We start from the raw sequence: 13,201 nt of genomic DNA, 5'->3' as shown, positions 1-13,201 counted from the left end.
TATAGCCCTTATTTTTTTGGTCACTTGATCCACTGTCAGCCTTGGATCACCTTGCTTAAACTTTCAGTGATGCATCAAGTAGGGGCTTTTTAGCCCAATAATTTTCATTAAGCTTTCAATTAAAATCCACAAGGAATTTTCTTACCGATTAAATGCTCATTAAGTAAATGAAGATGAAAAGTAGTTGGGCACAGCAGTAATAAACACCATATTTTAAAGAGTTTAATTAAACTACTTAGACTCTAGCTAATAGTGATTAAATGGATACAGATAGGATGAGACTGATGCAATTGTAACTCCTCGAGCTAGAAAAAGCAGCCATGACAGTATATTAAAAATAGCCCCAGTATATTAAAGCAGTGCTGCTTAGCCTTTCTTTCAGTCCAGGAAGAAAAGGAAAAAAGCCCCAAACCCATTCCAAACTATACTGTGTGATGTTACCACAGTTGCTCTCTTTAACAACCAAATAAATGAATCCTCAAATTTAGAGCAAGTTTTACTGTATTTGTTGTTGTGTGTGTCCCTAGTATTTTCTGTCTGTGTACAGAAGTGTAGGATTTCACAGCTGAGTTTTCAGTATCTTATTAAAAAAAAAAAGGGGGGGGGCACGAATGGTATATTGAGAAAAAGAATTTAAACATTCCACTAGAAATGAACCAGTCATTAATACATGGAATGTACCATCCCAGTTCAGACTGGCTATGAACAACTCTTTGAAACTAACAGCAACCCATTGACTAGGAAAATGGAAAGTTCCAACAGGAAAAGTTCGTAAATAAAACTGAAGGAAAAAGAAATGAGCTTGGTTTCTGATAGAGGATGGAAACTTGGCAATAGACCTACTTGTGTTTACATAGAGGATGCAGTCTTTTGTTCCATGTAGTATAATTTTAGCTTCTTGACATGATTTCAGCAGGTTAAAGTCTCTTTTCTTCTTTCATAAAACAAATACTTTTTTTAATGAGACCAAATGTTTACTAAATTTTGTTCTTTTAGTAGGATTTTGTTATAGTAATTCAGTTGTTTATTCACCACATACTCTCTGCTTCTACAGGTTTTCAAGCATAGTTCAGATAAAAGAGTATTTTTATCTATATTTGAATGTGAGGTAAAATATCCCAAGATCTCCCAGGTCTTTCTGTCCCATCTCTTAGCTGCTGTGCCATGGCCTATCCTACCTTCTCCATGGCAGTTCTCTGCACTTACATCCACTTCTCACACTTGGAGGAGGAATGGGCTGTGCCATAGAGGGGAGGACTGGTTAGTGCTTGGGCTGCTGCCTTCCTCCACCATACCCACAGTGGATGTGAGGCTGCTTCTCCCCACACTGCTGCTGTCACAGCCCTGCATGAGTCAAAGGCAGTGCCACCAGAGAGATGTCGTGCAGCTTGAGCCTCAGCTACTGATGGCCTCTGAGAAATGCTCAGAGAGGTCTCCCTAACAAACACAATCAGAAAGTCCAGCCTCACTTACAGTATTAGATGACTCTGGGCTATCTCACATCTCTTGAGTTGCAAGAATTTAAAAACAAAGGGTTTTTTTTGACAACATAACTTTCTGAAATAACTTGCCTTTCTTTGTCATGGGACAGCATCCATTTCTGCTACATTGATGTTGTCAAGAATCTGGAAAAAGAAAATTGAATGGGCTGATAGGTTTAAGCAGCATTGCACATTTAAGGTTTGCTTCTGTGCTTTACTTGCAGATACCATCGTTGTGGGCTTTTAAAGTATTTTAAAATGCATCAAAAGTGGTTATTTTATTTTTATTTGAATGAGACGGTCTTTAACCTGTAGTTATATATGCATTGGTGAGAAATGCTTATCATTTTTCTATATTTTGGAAGAGGCTGAGATCAGGCAGCAGCACCTCTCTTGGCAGCCCAGAGCTCAGGTACTCTGCTCCAGGGGCTGAAAGAGCAGTTGAAAGAATGTGCTCAGTGTCTGCATAAAGTTTGCTTCTTAACATCACATTTAAATTCAAGGACAAGCATTTCAGTAATTACTGACACCTCTTACAAAAGCACAAACCAAAATACAAAATGTGTATCATCAGGCAGTACTATGTGGGGGTGCTACATTTTTTTTTTTTTGGTAGCAAAGAATTTTTTTGTTGCAGTTTAGTTTTTTGGGGTTTTTTTAACAAGAACATAAGCTTGACTGAAGCCAAGTGAATACAATTTCTGCAAACAAGGAAAAAAATACAGTTAAATGGCTATACACACACACACACCCCTTACCAAGTCCAGATGAAAATACAAGCCTAGCTGTAGAATGTGCATGTAACACTGTTTGCAACCTTTTCCCTATTCTGGAGCTTGTCATTTAAATGACTACTCATTGGACATGACTGTGCAGTACCTGTTCTCCTCCTGCTGTTGTCATTACAGGAATGACCTTAAAATTCCTTTTGGTTTGTCTTATGCCAAAAATTTTCGTAACAAAAAATATCCCTCAGAACTGCATCTAGAGAACGTATTCTCTCATGAACTGCAATATGACAATCCTTAATCCAACCTGTAAGAATCTTCAATGACATTGTACAACTACAGCGATAGTGTACAACTACAGCTCAGTAGCAGCAAAACAGCAATCATTTAAAAATTATTTTTTATTTGAAGGTCTCCAGAAATATTCCTGTCATTAACAAGGGAGAAGAGAATATGCTTGCTCCCTGTTATATTCGTAATGACCATTGAGTACTATGGACTTGCTTTGGATTTAATGGAAGAGTAGTTCTTGGGGCTTGAGAATTTACTCAGATTCAGAAATTCTGGGTCTGTTTTAAATGAAACAGAATCCATTAGTAACTGATCCATTCACTAAAACCATGTTAGTTTTTTTGTAACTAGGGGCTAGGCAAACAAATTAAATTGTGAAGAGTTTGTTTCTTTGTTTAACAATGTCATCTGGAAAATGTGATTTTTACAGTTTCTGCTTGTTCATGCATCAGATGATAAGACTGTCACACCAACACACTGTCCACAAGAACTGTTCACAGACAATTTACCCCAGGAAACAAACCAAAGTCGCCATGGTTCTAGTCTGCAAGAAACAAAGGCTGGAGTCCAACTGCAGCAGTCCCAGTGTTTCTGAGCAGAACTCTGTGAGTAAAATGGCCTCAACCATACCTGCTAATTTCAGCTGACACTTGTAAGGCAAGTTCAGAACCTTGTTTTGAACAGGGCCCAGTGTCAGGTCACCACCACAGCCCCTCTGTGCATGGACCTGTCCCTGGCTCTACAGGAGTCCTGCCTGGGTACAGGCACCCCTGGGTTGGATTTCTGTGAAAGCCCATATTTTCTGATAGTTACAATTATTAATCATTTCCCAGATTAAACAATCGCTATTTGTATCAACAAAAGATGAATAAAGGCCCCTTAGGTAGGATGCATTATTTTTTATTAATTGTTAAATTAATCAAGCTGTTGACCCCAGGATACCATAAGCTTAAATTTAAGCAAATGCTCAAGTGCTTTACAAGAGAGAGAAAGAGAAAAGTGTCTGATGTCTTGACAGATCCAGCTCTAAATGAAAATTATATTTTGCTCTAACTTGAGACAATTCACTTCCCATTCTGAGAACTGCATGTATCCAAGACAGCAGTTCCTACACAATTGTTTGGAAGTGGTAGTTATTTCTAGCCCTAGGAAAAAGGCAGTAGAGGCACACAGCTGAACTGCCCACCAGAAAACACAGTCTAGTTTATCAATCATAATAGTGATGATCTTCATTGAAGCAAGTGGAACAAGAATGTAAGATTTACTCTTGGAATGATTCTGATTCAAATTAAGCATTATTAAAGTTCATTAATGAAGTGCTTAACAGAAATCTATCTGATGTTGATAAATCATTTGTTACATTTGTCATGTGTACAAATTTGCTGTGATTTATGGCTCATTAAATTGATTTCTTTGTGATTTTCCCCCCTCTTCCCATTCACCCTGTGTTTCTCCTATTGCAGCAGCCATAGTTTTATTGTGCCTGTTATGATACTTTGCTGTCATTGAAGATAGTTATTCAGTTGTTTGCATGAAAAGAAACAAAAATACAGAGGAAGCGGAAGGAAACATGTTAGTTCTACTGTTGTCACATGCTAAAAACTAATAGCATGAAAAATAGAGCTTCTTGTTTATTAACATTCTGAATTTAACTACCACGTTCATAATGTGCTTTGAAAACATCTGGGGCAGTTTTTCTGCAAAAACAAAACAAAAACAAAACTACCCCAGTCCTAACAAATTTAAGAAGCACAGTCTTTAAAAAAAAAAAAGGGAAAAAACCCACAGAGGGTAATAGTTACTTGAAGGCATGGTGAAAGTGAGGCAGTGTTACAGAATTTGTAGTGGATGGAAAGGAGCGAGGAAGATGATGCAGCTGGTTTATGGCCATCCCCCCAGTGGCTAGCTGAAGACCTTGCTGTTGGCTAAGGCCATTCAGCCTATGTGATGGTTCCTCTGAGCCAAATGCCATTGTGATGTCTCCAATAGTGTTCTGGCTGTCACCTGGTGGGAGCTGCCAGAAACCCATCACATGAGTGAGATCCATGAAAGGCAGGCTTGCAGTTTCAGCTACTGCCTCTGCCTCTTTGTGCACTGGGTACTTGTTAGTATCCCCTGCAGGCCCTGAGGAAGCTTCTTCCATAATGATTTTGTGGAGAGACTGAGGTTCTGGTAACGGCAGGTCCTCAAGAAGATGCACATTGTAACCTTTAACATCCACTTTTATCGGTAGATTCTTGAGGGATCCTGCGGCAAATGAGGTAGAACTAAGGTCGTATTTGTTAGGCTGATGAAGGTTCAGGTTGATAGGGACAGCTGCTGAACATGGTGTGGGAGGGACAGCTGGGAGGCTGTCTGCACAGCCCATCCTTTGCAAGTGAGGAGAAGACTCAAGAGGAAGAGCAGTTTCTAAGCTTGGCTGGGAATGAAGATGGGAGCAGTTGTATTCCTCTGTTTCTGAACTATTCACAATCCCATTCGGCACAGGGATCCTTTCAGGAAGAGGGGACAGCATGCTGGCATCTTCCTTCAGTCTGTATGAAAAGAGCTGGTCAAGGAGACCCACAGAGTCACCATTCTGCAACCTGCTCTTCAGCAGTTCTTGCGGATGAGTCTTCCTGGTATGGCGTGTCAAGTGGTCCTTCCGCCCAAACCTCTGGGCACAGAACTGGCACAGGAAGTCTTTGCAGCCTGTGTGAACCACCATGTGACGCCTCACATCTTTACGGGTGTAGAAGTGACGCTCACAGTGGTCACACTTGTGTTTCTTTTCCTTCATGTTGCCAGTCGGTTTCCCTGCATGACTTTTGAGGTGCTCCAACAGAACCTCAGTACCACCAAACTCTTGGGCACACACCCTACACGTGAGGTCCCCACTGGTGGCAGCATGAAGAGCCAAGTGTCTCTTATAGCCTAGCTTGGTGTTGTACTTCTTGCCACACTCTTCACACTTGAAGGCCATCTTGTTGGGGTCATGAGTCTGAAGGTGATTCTTTAGATGGTCTTTCCTGTGAAAGGTCTTTTCACAGTAGCCACACTGGTGAGATTTCTGTGGAGAATGAGTGGCTGAGTGCCTAAAAGAAAAAGAAACCAAAACACACATACAAAAAAGTTATTTGTGTTCATATTTATTCTAGTACACTTACTCTTGCAGCTTCAAAACTTGAAAACCCTGGAATTCTTGAAGAAAGGCATTCTCACAACCTAATAATTTAGGTTATTAGTAAAAGCCTAAATTTGGGGGGAGGAAGGTGTTAATCATAAAGCATAGAGTAGATGAAAACTGCTCAACATCATCTTTTTGAGTAGCCATCATAATTAATGGAGACTAGTTTTCTCCAATTCTATCAAAAACAGTAACAATAAATACTGGACCTCAGGGACTAACTGTCACTAGAACATCCCAAAGAAAAAAGATGTCTTTTTTTTTTCCCCCACACACACTCAGCAGAAAAGGAATGCCTTCAGAGCTGTACCTGAGCAGTTTGTATTTGGAAATGAAGGCTTTTGTGCATCCGTGCTGTGAACACTTGTAGGGACGCTCCCCTTTGTGCGCATAAGTGTGGACTGTGAGCTTGTCAATGGAATCAAATATCTTCCCACAGAGTCGGCAGGGATAACTATCTGGCTGCTTCACTTCTTTTCCCTTCAGCAGTGACGACCGACCATTTCTCCATTTAGGTATAAGCCTTACAAGAGCACCACAAGTGCTTCCTGAGCTGGCACAGCTGAACTTTGCAGCAGAGGAACAGGAAATGGTCCCAAAGCATTGAGTAATGCTTTTGCCTAATGACGCTCCTCGTAGTTTCCCTTTGAGTTTGCTTTTTGCTTTTACAGGTCCCAATTTATTTGGAGGTCTGAACCTTGTAGGAAGGACTCGGTCTTTATGGATGCACTGGTGAGATTCCAGCAAAGCAAAAGTTGCAAAAGTGTTGCCACAGCTGGAGCATATCCAAGGGTCTACGGGCTCTTTCTGCAATGAGAACAGAGACAGATCTTTCTTGCTAACCACTCTAAGGAAAGGTCATATTCTTCTCACACATCTTCTCCTGTGCTTTTCTAAGACCCATCATTTACTTCCATGTGCTACCACCTAGTTGTTCAACTGGCAACAGATTCTCTCTAGGAATAAAAACTCAAAGGAAAAGTAAGGTTGGCTAAATACTGATTTACATGGTTTTTTGTTTAGCATTTACTGTAACAGTCCTGAGTCTTTCACCTTTTTTTATCTGTGATTACTGAATTTCAAAGTCTCTACATTTGTTTGCATTTATGAAATTACTCCTAAAAGCGGTTGTAAATTGTACTGTATCCTTGGACTGACATAGTTATCTGCTATTCTAGCCACACAAAAATGGGATGGGTTTCTGTACAAAAATGTACATACATTTAGCCATACAGATTTCCTTGTGTCTTGGGCCAACCCATGCTTTACCACACAGCAATGGTCAATGGCTCCAGGAGAGACTTCCTCACTAAGCTTGACATTTGGCATTAGACTTCCATTAACTGGATAAGGAACATCTTAGGTTTAGAGATCTCAAGTCTATCCTGACTTAAAGGGCTTTTTTTGGTTTTTCGTTGTGGGGTTTTTGTTTGTTTGTTTGTTTTGCTAACAGTGTATTATTTGGAAGCATTAATTCCATGGAAATAAGAGTTCTCCTGGATTCAGCTGAATTCACTTTAAATACTGATATTATAAAAAATCTGATGAAAAACAATTACTAAAAATCTACAATCAATGCTGAAATATACTTCTAATTATTGCATTACCATGTACATCCTCAACTTCATCTACTTATGTAAGCATCTCATAAACCATCCTTCTTTTCCCTTGCTCTTAGGCTAGCCTGCTCTGGAGAGCATGGTAGGGCTGTATCCACTCCATCTTTATTTCCAGACTGAGCCCTCCTTTCTGCTAAGACTTGTGTCTGATGCTGTGGCTCTCCCACACCTTTCTTCTGGGGAATATTCTGAAGGCCTCACGAGCCTTCTTGGAACATTAATTCCTGGTTCATTTGTATTCCCTGTTTCACATTCTTTCTAGATTAAGTATTGCTTTTCACAGCCATGTTTTCAACACTTAATAAACTTTTCCTATCAGTTTAAGGATTTCTTCTATGATACAGAGGGGAAGGTATCTGAATTAGTAGAGAAGGGTTACTGAATAGGAAAGACTGAAATAACTAGTGGGTACTCTGGCCAATCAGTCAGAGCAAAAGAAAGGGCAATGGTGAAAAAAATTTGAGGCTGGACAGCTTGGTTATCCACAAATTAGTGCCTAGCTTAAGTCTTCCCAATGCATCAAGTGGTGCCACTTACATCTGACTATATCTGATGGCTCCATTGGATTACAAACACAGGACAGGAAGAACAACTTTTCTCTGAGTAGCTGCTTGGCTAAAATTGCAAAAAGTACTCTATAGCCTATACTTGAATTACTAGAGTTATATAAAAAGAGAAGATATGTAAGTAAACTGTAATTTACTATGTCTAGTGATGGCTTCAGTGCAGAGTAGGAGTACTTACTGCTACTGGAGGCAAAGGGGAGACATCTGATTCTTCTTTAATGAAGACTGCAGAAGCTTCCATAAATTTGGCATAATCGGCAGCATACCATACTTTCAATTCTGTGTGGGGTTCAATTGGCTGTGAATGGAAAAAACCAGCACACGTTTACTTGTGTCAATTTTACTAAACCAAACAATACAAAAGATAGGAGATGCAGGGGTGTTCAGTGTTTTGTCCCTACCCAAATTTGCCTTTTTTGACTCTGTTTGAATTACTGGTTACTTAGTTTCAAGATTCAAGCACTTTTTGAGCATTACTGCCCACTAGGGTTTGAAACTTTCCGTTTCTAAAAGTGGAATTGTGTATGCCCAGCAGTCTTTCCAAGCAATATCCCATGTCCATTCCTTGACGTCTGGAAGCTCACTGGACACAACACTTAACTATAGGCTACAGGCAAAGGAAAAATGCATTGTGAATGCACAAGATCTTGGATGCCTCCTGGGTATGTCACACTGAGCACGGGTGCAGAGCTGATCAATATATGGACTGCAAGGCAAATCAGCACCTTTCCATGCACTGGCTCTGATGTGTCAGGCTTGCTATGAGCTAGCTTTATTGTAACTCTGCCCTCCCTCCACTGACGCCTTCCCCCACAGGATTAAGGGAGCCCATAATCTGCAGTCTCCCATCCAGTCATGCTTGCCTAAATCTCTCCTTGGACTGGACTATGACCTCGTCTGACAAACCCTTTCAGTCAATAATATAGCAAATAGAAAAAGAGAGGCATCATTATACTCACTGGTTAAAGATCTGGCAAAAAAGAAAACTAAACTTTGGGGTCATGATTTATATGACTTCCTGACCCTGTACACAATTTTCTTCATCTATAATAAAAACCAACATTGTTGCAACAGGGGTAGAGTTAAACTGCACTTGTAGCTTTATTTTAACTAAGATAAACTTGTGCCACCAAATACAAAACAAAACACAACAACAACAACAACAAAAAAAACAAACCCCACAACTACCAAACAAAAAAACCCCCAACAAACTAGCCTGGAAAGAGAGCATCTGAGTCTTATTCCAGAAAATGTGACATCATAAAGTCCACCTATTTTCTAATATCAGTGTGGGTTAAGCATGGTAGGGAAAAGACAATGTAGATTGTGAATGCAGACAGGTTAATTGTGAGTTTAATGCTGAAAACTGAATTTTGAACTCCCAAGCACAAGCCTGCCTACTAACTACAACCCGTATGTGTTGGGTATACACTTTGATAACGCCAGGCCTAAACAGAAATGATCTGTCCTGAATTCTCCTCTCAGTTAAGGACATCAGACAGAGCCATTAACTAGGAGGCTCATCATGCATTGTGAGACAGATGTTTAAGGATGTCTTGAGACCTTGGCCTGTGAGACCTGAGACTGGTGCCCACATAGTGTCACGCTGTGCAGTTCTGTCATAACTTTCTGCCCAGCATTCCTCGACCAGCAGCCTTCCTTCATGGGAAGCTGAGACCTGCTCAATGTGACTTTGCGGGGAGAGCAAGTGTATCAGTGTGTGAAACAGCCAAGTAATTCAAAAGCTCTAATCTCAGTAAAACTGACATTAAATTTCAGTATCCAAATCCACCATAAATTGTCTTTTACTCTGTGCCACCAGTGACAATAAGAGAACTACAGTGCCCATATGAAACTCTCCTGGGATCAGACCAACAGCAGCTATGGATTTTTATTTCCTCACAATTCTGTATCTTTTAAAGCACTTACTTCTATGGATTGCAGCCATTAGGTCAGAAAATAAGCTAAAGGTGGTGTCAGGATGCCACTTACACGTCTGATGTAGTAGCTATAGTTTCATGTCACTGAAATCCCATTTTTTTTGTAAAAATAATGGAGAAAAGAGCCTATCCTACTCCCATCTTAATATACTTTACTAAAAATGTCTTGAGAAAGCATCTTCAGAATCAGCCCTAAACCAGCCTCACAGCATGACCAGCAGGGTGTGCCTAAGTGTAGCACAAGGCCATCACATTCATCGACCAGGACAAAATCTGCAGCACCCTGAAATGATACTGGAACTTCAGAGAAATAAAACCCAAGTAATGCCCTATGACACACAGCACAGCAAAAGTTCCAAGACACATCCCTCATTCCAGGACACTCTTTGTATCAGTGTATAGGATGCAAGTCTCCATTCATGCCAATGTGAATAGTTCTGCTGAAGTCAGAAGACAGCTGGTTCAATAGAATTTAAATTATATTGGAAATTTTTAGTTACCAGATTAAAACAAGTACTTCTTGGAAAACTTCATGCTTCCCAAATATAGTATTAGCAATCCTGTCGATTTTACAGGTATATCATGCATTTCAAATCAAGTTGAAATCTCAAATGATATGGACTGCATGATAATCTCAAACATAGCCTAAATATGTCTCAAAGTGGCATATACCATTTCACATTTTTCTTTTTTTTTCTTAATAATTGTGTTGATATTAATCCAAAAATCAACTATACTTCATACTGTTATAAAAGACTTTAAGGGTATGAAATGTTATTCTATCATCACCACTATACAGTAATTTTTTTTCACTGTGCAGGTACAGAAACAAAAATGGAGGAACAAACTGTAAATACTACTATGCCACAGAAATAAGTGCCAATCTTGGATATGAAACTGAAATTTAATTCATAGTAACTACTTTTCACTAATATTCTTTTCTTAAAATTTTTAATGTTGCTCACAATGATACACAAGCATTATGTTCAACAGATAGATTTCTGTTTCCCAAGTGTGCAGGAGAGTTATTTCAGGTGAAACCAACTCTGCCTAAGAAAAGGCCAAAATAAGAAAAAAACCCCAAGACTGTATGTTCTAGTTTAATTTATAAACAGAGTACCTTGTTCTCTCTCTTCAGACAAAGATGCAGTCCAGAATCTCTAACATAAACTGATAATTTCATGGCAACACTGCAGTATTCTAAGTTTGCAGTTAAGTCTTCAGATTTAATGAGCATGGAAAATCGTACATAAAGATTCACTTAACACCCCGTTCCTGAGCACAGGGTATTGTGCTCAGAAAATAACGTGTTTCAGAAATGTAATAAAAGGAAGGAATCTGTCTGTTATTTCCAGAAAAAAGTACTGTTGAATGTAGTAATGCCAAATAATCTCACCATATACCTACCTGGGATTAAAGAGTGTTCAGTCTAAACACTATCATCATGAATGATTTTATGTTCCCTGAGCTCAGTTTCTTCACTACCCACAACAAGCACACAACACCTTTTCCTGACAAACCCATACACTACTTGCTTTACTACAGATTAAAGGACATTAAAGGTGGTATGTATGTCATGATCCAGTTGGCAGAATATAATCAATGTTCATTGTAAAAGAGTTCATCTTTCAGAACCTTTGTCTCTAAATATCCTTTCAGATGACAGGTGAAGCAATGTAGGTTTAACTACCTTAACTGTTGTGAAATAGACTTCTCCACAGTGCTGATAAGCCACAAGGGTCTGTTCTTCTTGGTTCCGGGCTAGCCGGACAAACATCATCCAGTTTCCACAGTCCTCATTGGGAGTGTCCAGAAAGTACTTCCCTCCATCTTCAATACCTGAAACAAAGACGGAGAACAGGAGGACGGAAAATGATAAAACCAAGTCCTGTATAGAGGAACATTAGTTTTCTTTAATTTCGCAATCACACTATCAGCTGACAGTTGTCTAACTTGTCTTGGTCATATGTCCCTTGAAATAGATCGCTCTTAATGAACACTGTGTGCAAAAGAAAGTGAAGAACGAATACTTGCTGAGCACCTCACTACTAAAATAACTGTAGGCCTTTGTAGGTATTTCCCATTTATAGTTCATCATTCTATGTTATATAAAGACAATATTATAAGAACTAAGTGCAAGCAGGTAGAAAGATAAGCTTTATGCCCTAATCTACTTCCTGGGCACTTGTAATCTCAAGCTTCAGTGTTACTACATTTTGCATGGAACAATTGTATAGCTTGTGTTAATAAGTTCAGAGAAGTAACACACAACATAATGGCATTTTAATAGTCTTCTCTTTTTCCCCTTAACAATGCAAAAGTAAATACAAATGAACAGTTGTGCCAGAAAGATCTTTTTCTTTTTCCTTTACTTCATTCTTCCTAGATTCCCCTCCAAGAGCATGCCCCTATGAGGCAAAAACTACCGACCTCCAACAAGACAGTTGTTTTTCTGCAATGGTGTCTCGAACATGGACGGACAAATCTGCACAACTAACGTCAGCGCAGCTTGTATTTGTTCTACTAACCATGTAACTGAGCAAGTAACTGCAAAAAAAAGTTGCATTTTCATTGCTTCTGGGAACTACTTTATCTAACTTCATCACGTTTCCGATGAAAGCACCTGCCTGTTGGACAAGTTTGGTCACATATTCATGCTAGGGAGAAGTCAAGGCAGCTACTGCTGTCATGTAGGAAATCTGGGACTCTAATCTCCTCTTCTGAAGAAACAGTCCATTCATCAGCCAGAGCTGTGCTTATCACTGTATACTTTTAAGCAAATGGTGCTGACTGATAGAGGATAGGGTGTGGTTTGCAATGGCCTGGTGAAGAGGAAGGAACTGGGTGCTTAGCTCATCCATCCATTGTTAGAGAAGTACATTTTCTGCATTTTTTATAGTGTCTAATCAAAAGACTGAAGATATTTAGTAATAGAAAAGAACAAATCTTTTCTGGTATCCACATGCTATGAAAATCCCATAGATGAACAGTGTAATTTTCCTGGCAGATGATTCCCATGATTTCCATGTGCAAATCAAGTTTACAGCAACTACTGAAGCTATTACTGCTTTTAAGCTCTCAAACTAAAGTTCAGAAGTATTTCCTCACAACACAGTGTCTTCCAGTCCCAGGCTCTGGAGAAAGCTCAGATGAAGACACAGAGTGTGTCACAGGACAGCTGCTGCTGATGTCTCTCTGTTCAGGGGTGAGAGGGCCTGATATGAAATGCAAACTCTGGAAGAACCATGACCTCTTGGGAAGTCCTGACAGAGGCTGTGGCTTAACCATGGATTCAAACACAGCGCTGTGCTCAGGCACGACCCTTACAGCAAAATGCAAAGACTGGGCCCCAGAGGATTGCAATCAACTATCACTCCCAAGGAATTCCCGTGGGAAAGGATGTCCATGTA

At 39.7% G+C, this 13,201-nt stretch overlaps 2 protein-coding genes across 2 annotated transcripts in view; both read right to left on the bottom strand.

Annotated features, from left to right (window-relative positions):
• TMEM181 (transmembrane protein 181) overlaps window positions 1–13,201 on the bottom strand; it is a 282,632-nt gene that overhangs the window by 23,192 nt on the left and 246,239 nt on the right. The gene's annotated exons all lie outside the window — the stretch shown is intronic.
• On the bottom strand, window positions 4,267–11,676 carry PLAGL1 (PLAG1 like zinc finger 1). Its single transcript, XM_066315532.1, has 4 exons — window positions 11,482–11,676; window positions 8,030–8,149; window positions 5,977–6,473; window positions 4,267–5,574 (listed from the first exon to the last, which is right to left on the bottom strand). Exons 1-4 carry the CDS (start codon window positions 11,569–11,571, stop codon window positions 4,299–4,301), a joined length of 1,983 nt encoding a protein of 660 aa, XP_066171629.1. The 5' UTR covers window positions 11,572–11,676; the 3' UTR covers window positions 4,267–4,298.

This window comes from Sylvia atricapilla, chromosome 3 (assembly GCF_009819655.1).
Source record: "Sylvia atricapilla isolate bSylAtr1 chromosome 3, bSylAtr1.pri, whole genome shotgun sequence".
In the NCBI taxonomy this organism is placed as follows: domain Eukaryota; kingdom Metazoa; phylum Chordata; class Aves; order Passeriformes; family Sylviidae; genus Sylvia; species Sylvia atricapilla.
Note: the sequence above shows the minus strand (reverse complement) of the source record. Positions and strands in the feature narration are given on the sequence as shown.

Coding starts and splice junctions, on each gene's coding strand:
- PLAGL1 (XM_066315532.1), bottom strand. CDS start 11,571: ATGATGTTTGTCCGGCTAGCCCGGAACCAAGAAGAACAGACCCTTGTG. Junction 6,474..8,029: donor CCCCTTTGCCTCCAGTAGCA/GTAAGTACTCCT, acceptor TTCTCATTGCAG/AAAGAGCCCGTAGACCCTTG. Junction 5,575..5,976: donor TCCAAATACAAACTGCTCAG/GTACAGCTCTGA, acceptor TTTTTCTTTTAG/GCACTCAGCCACTCATTCTC.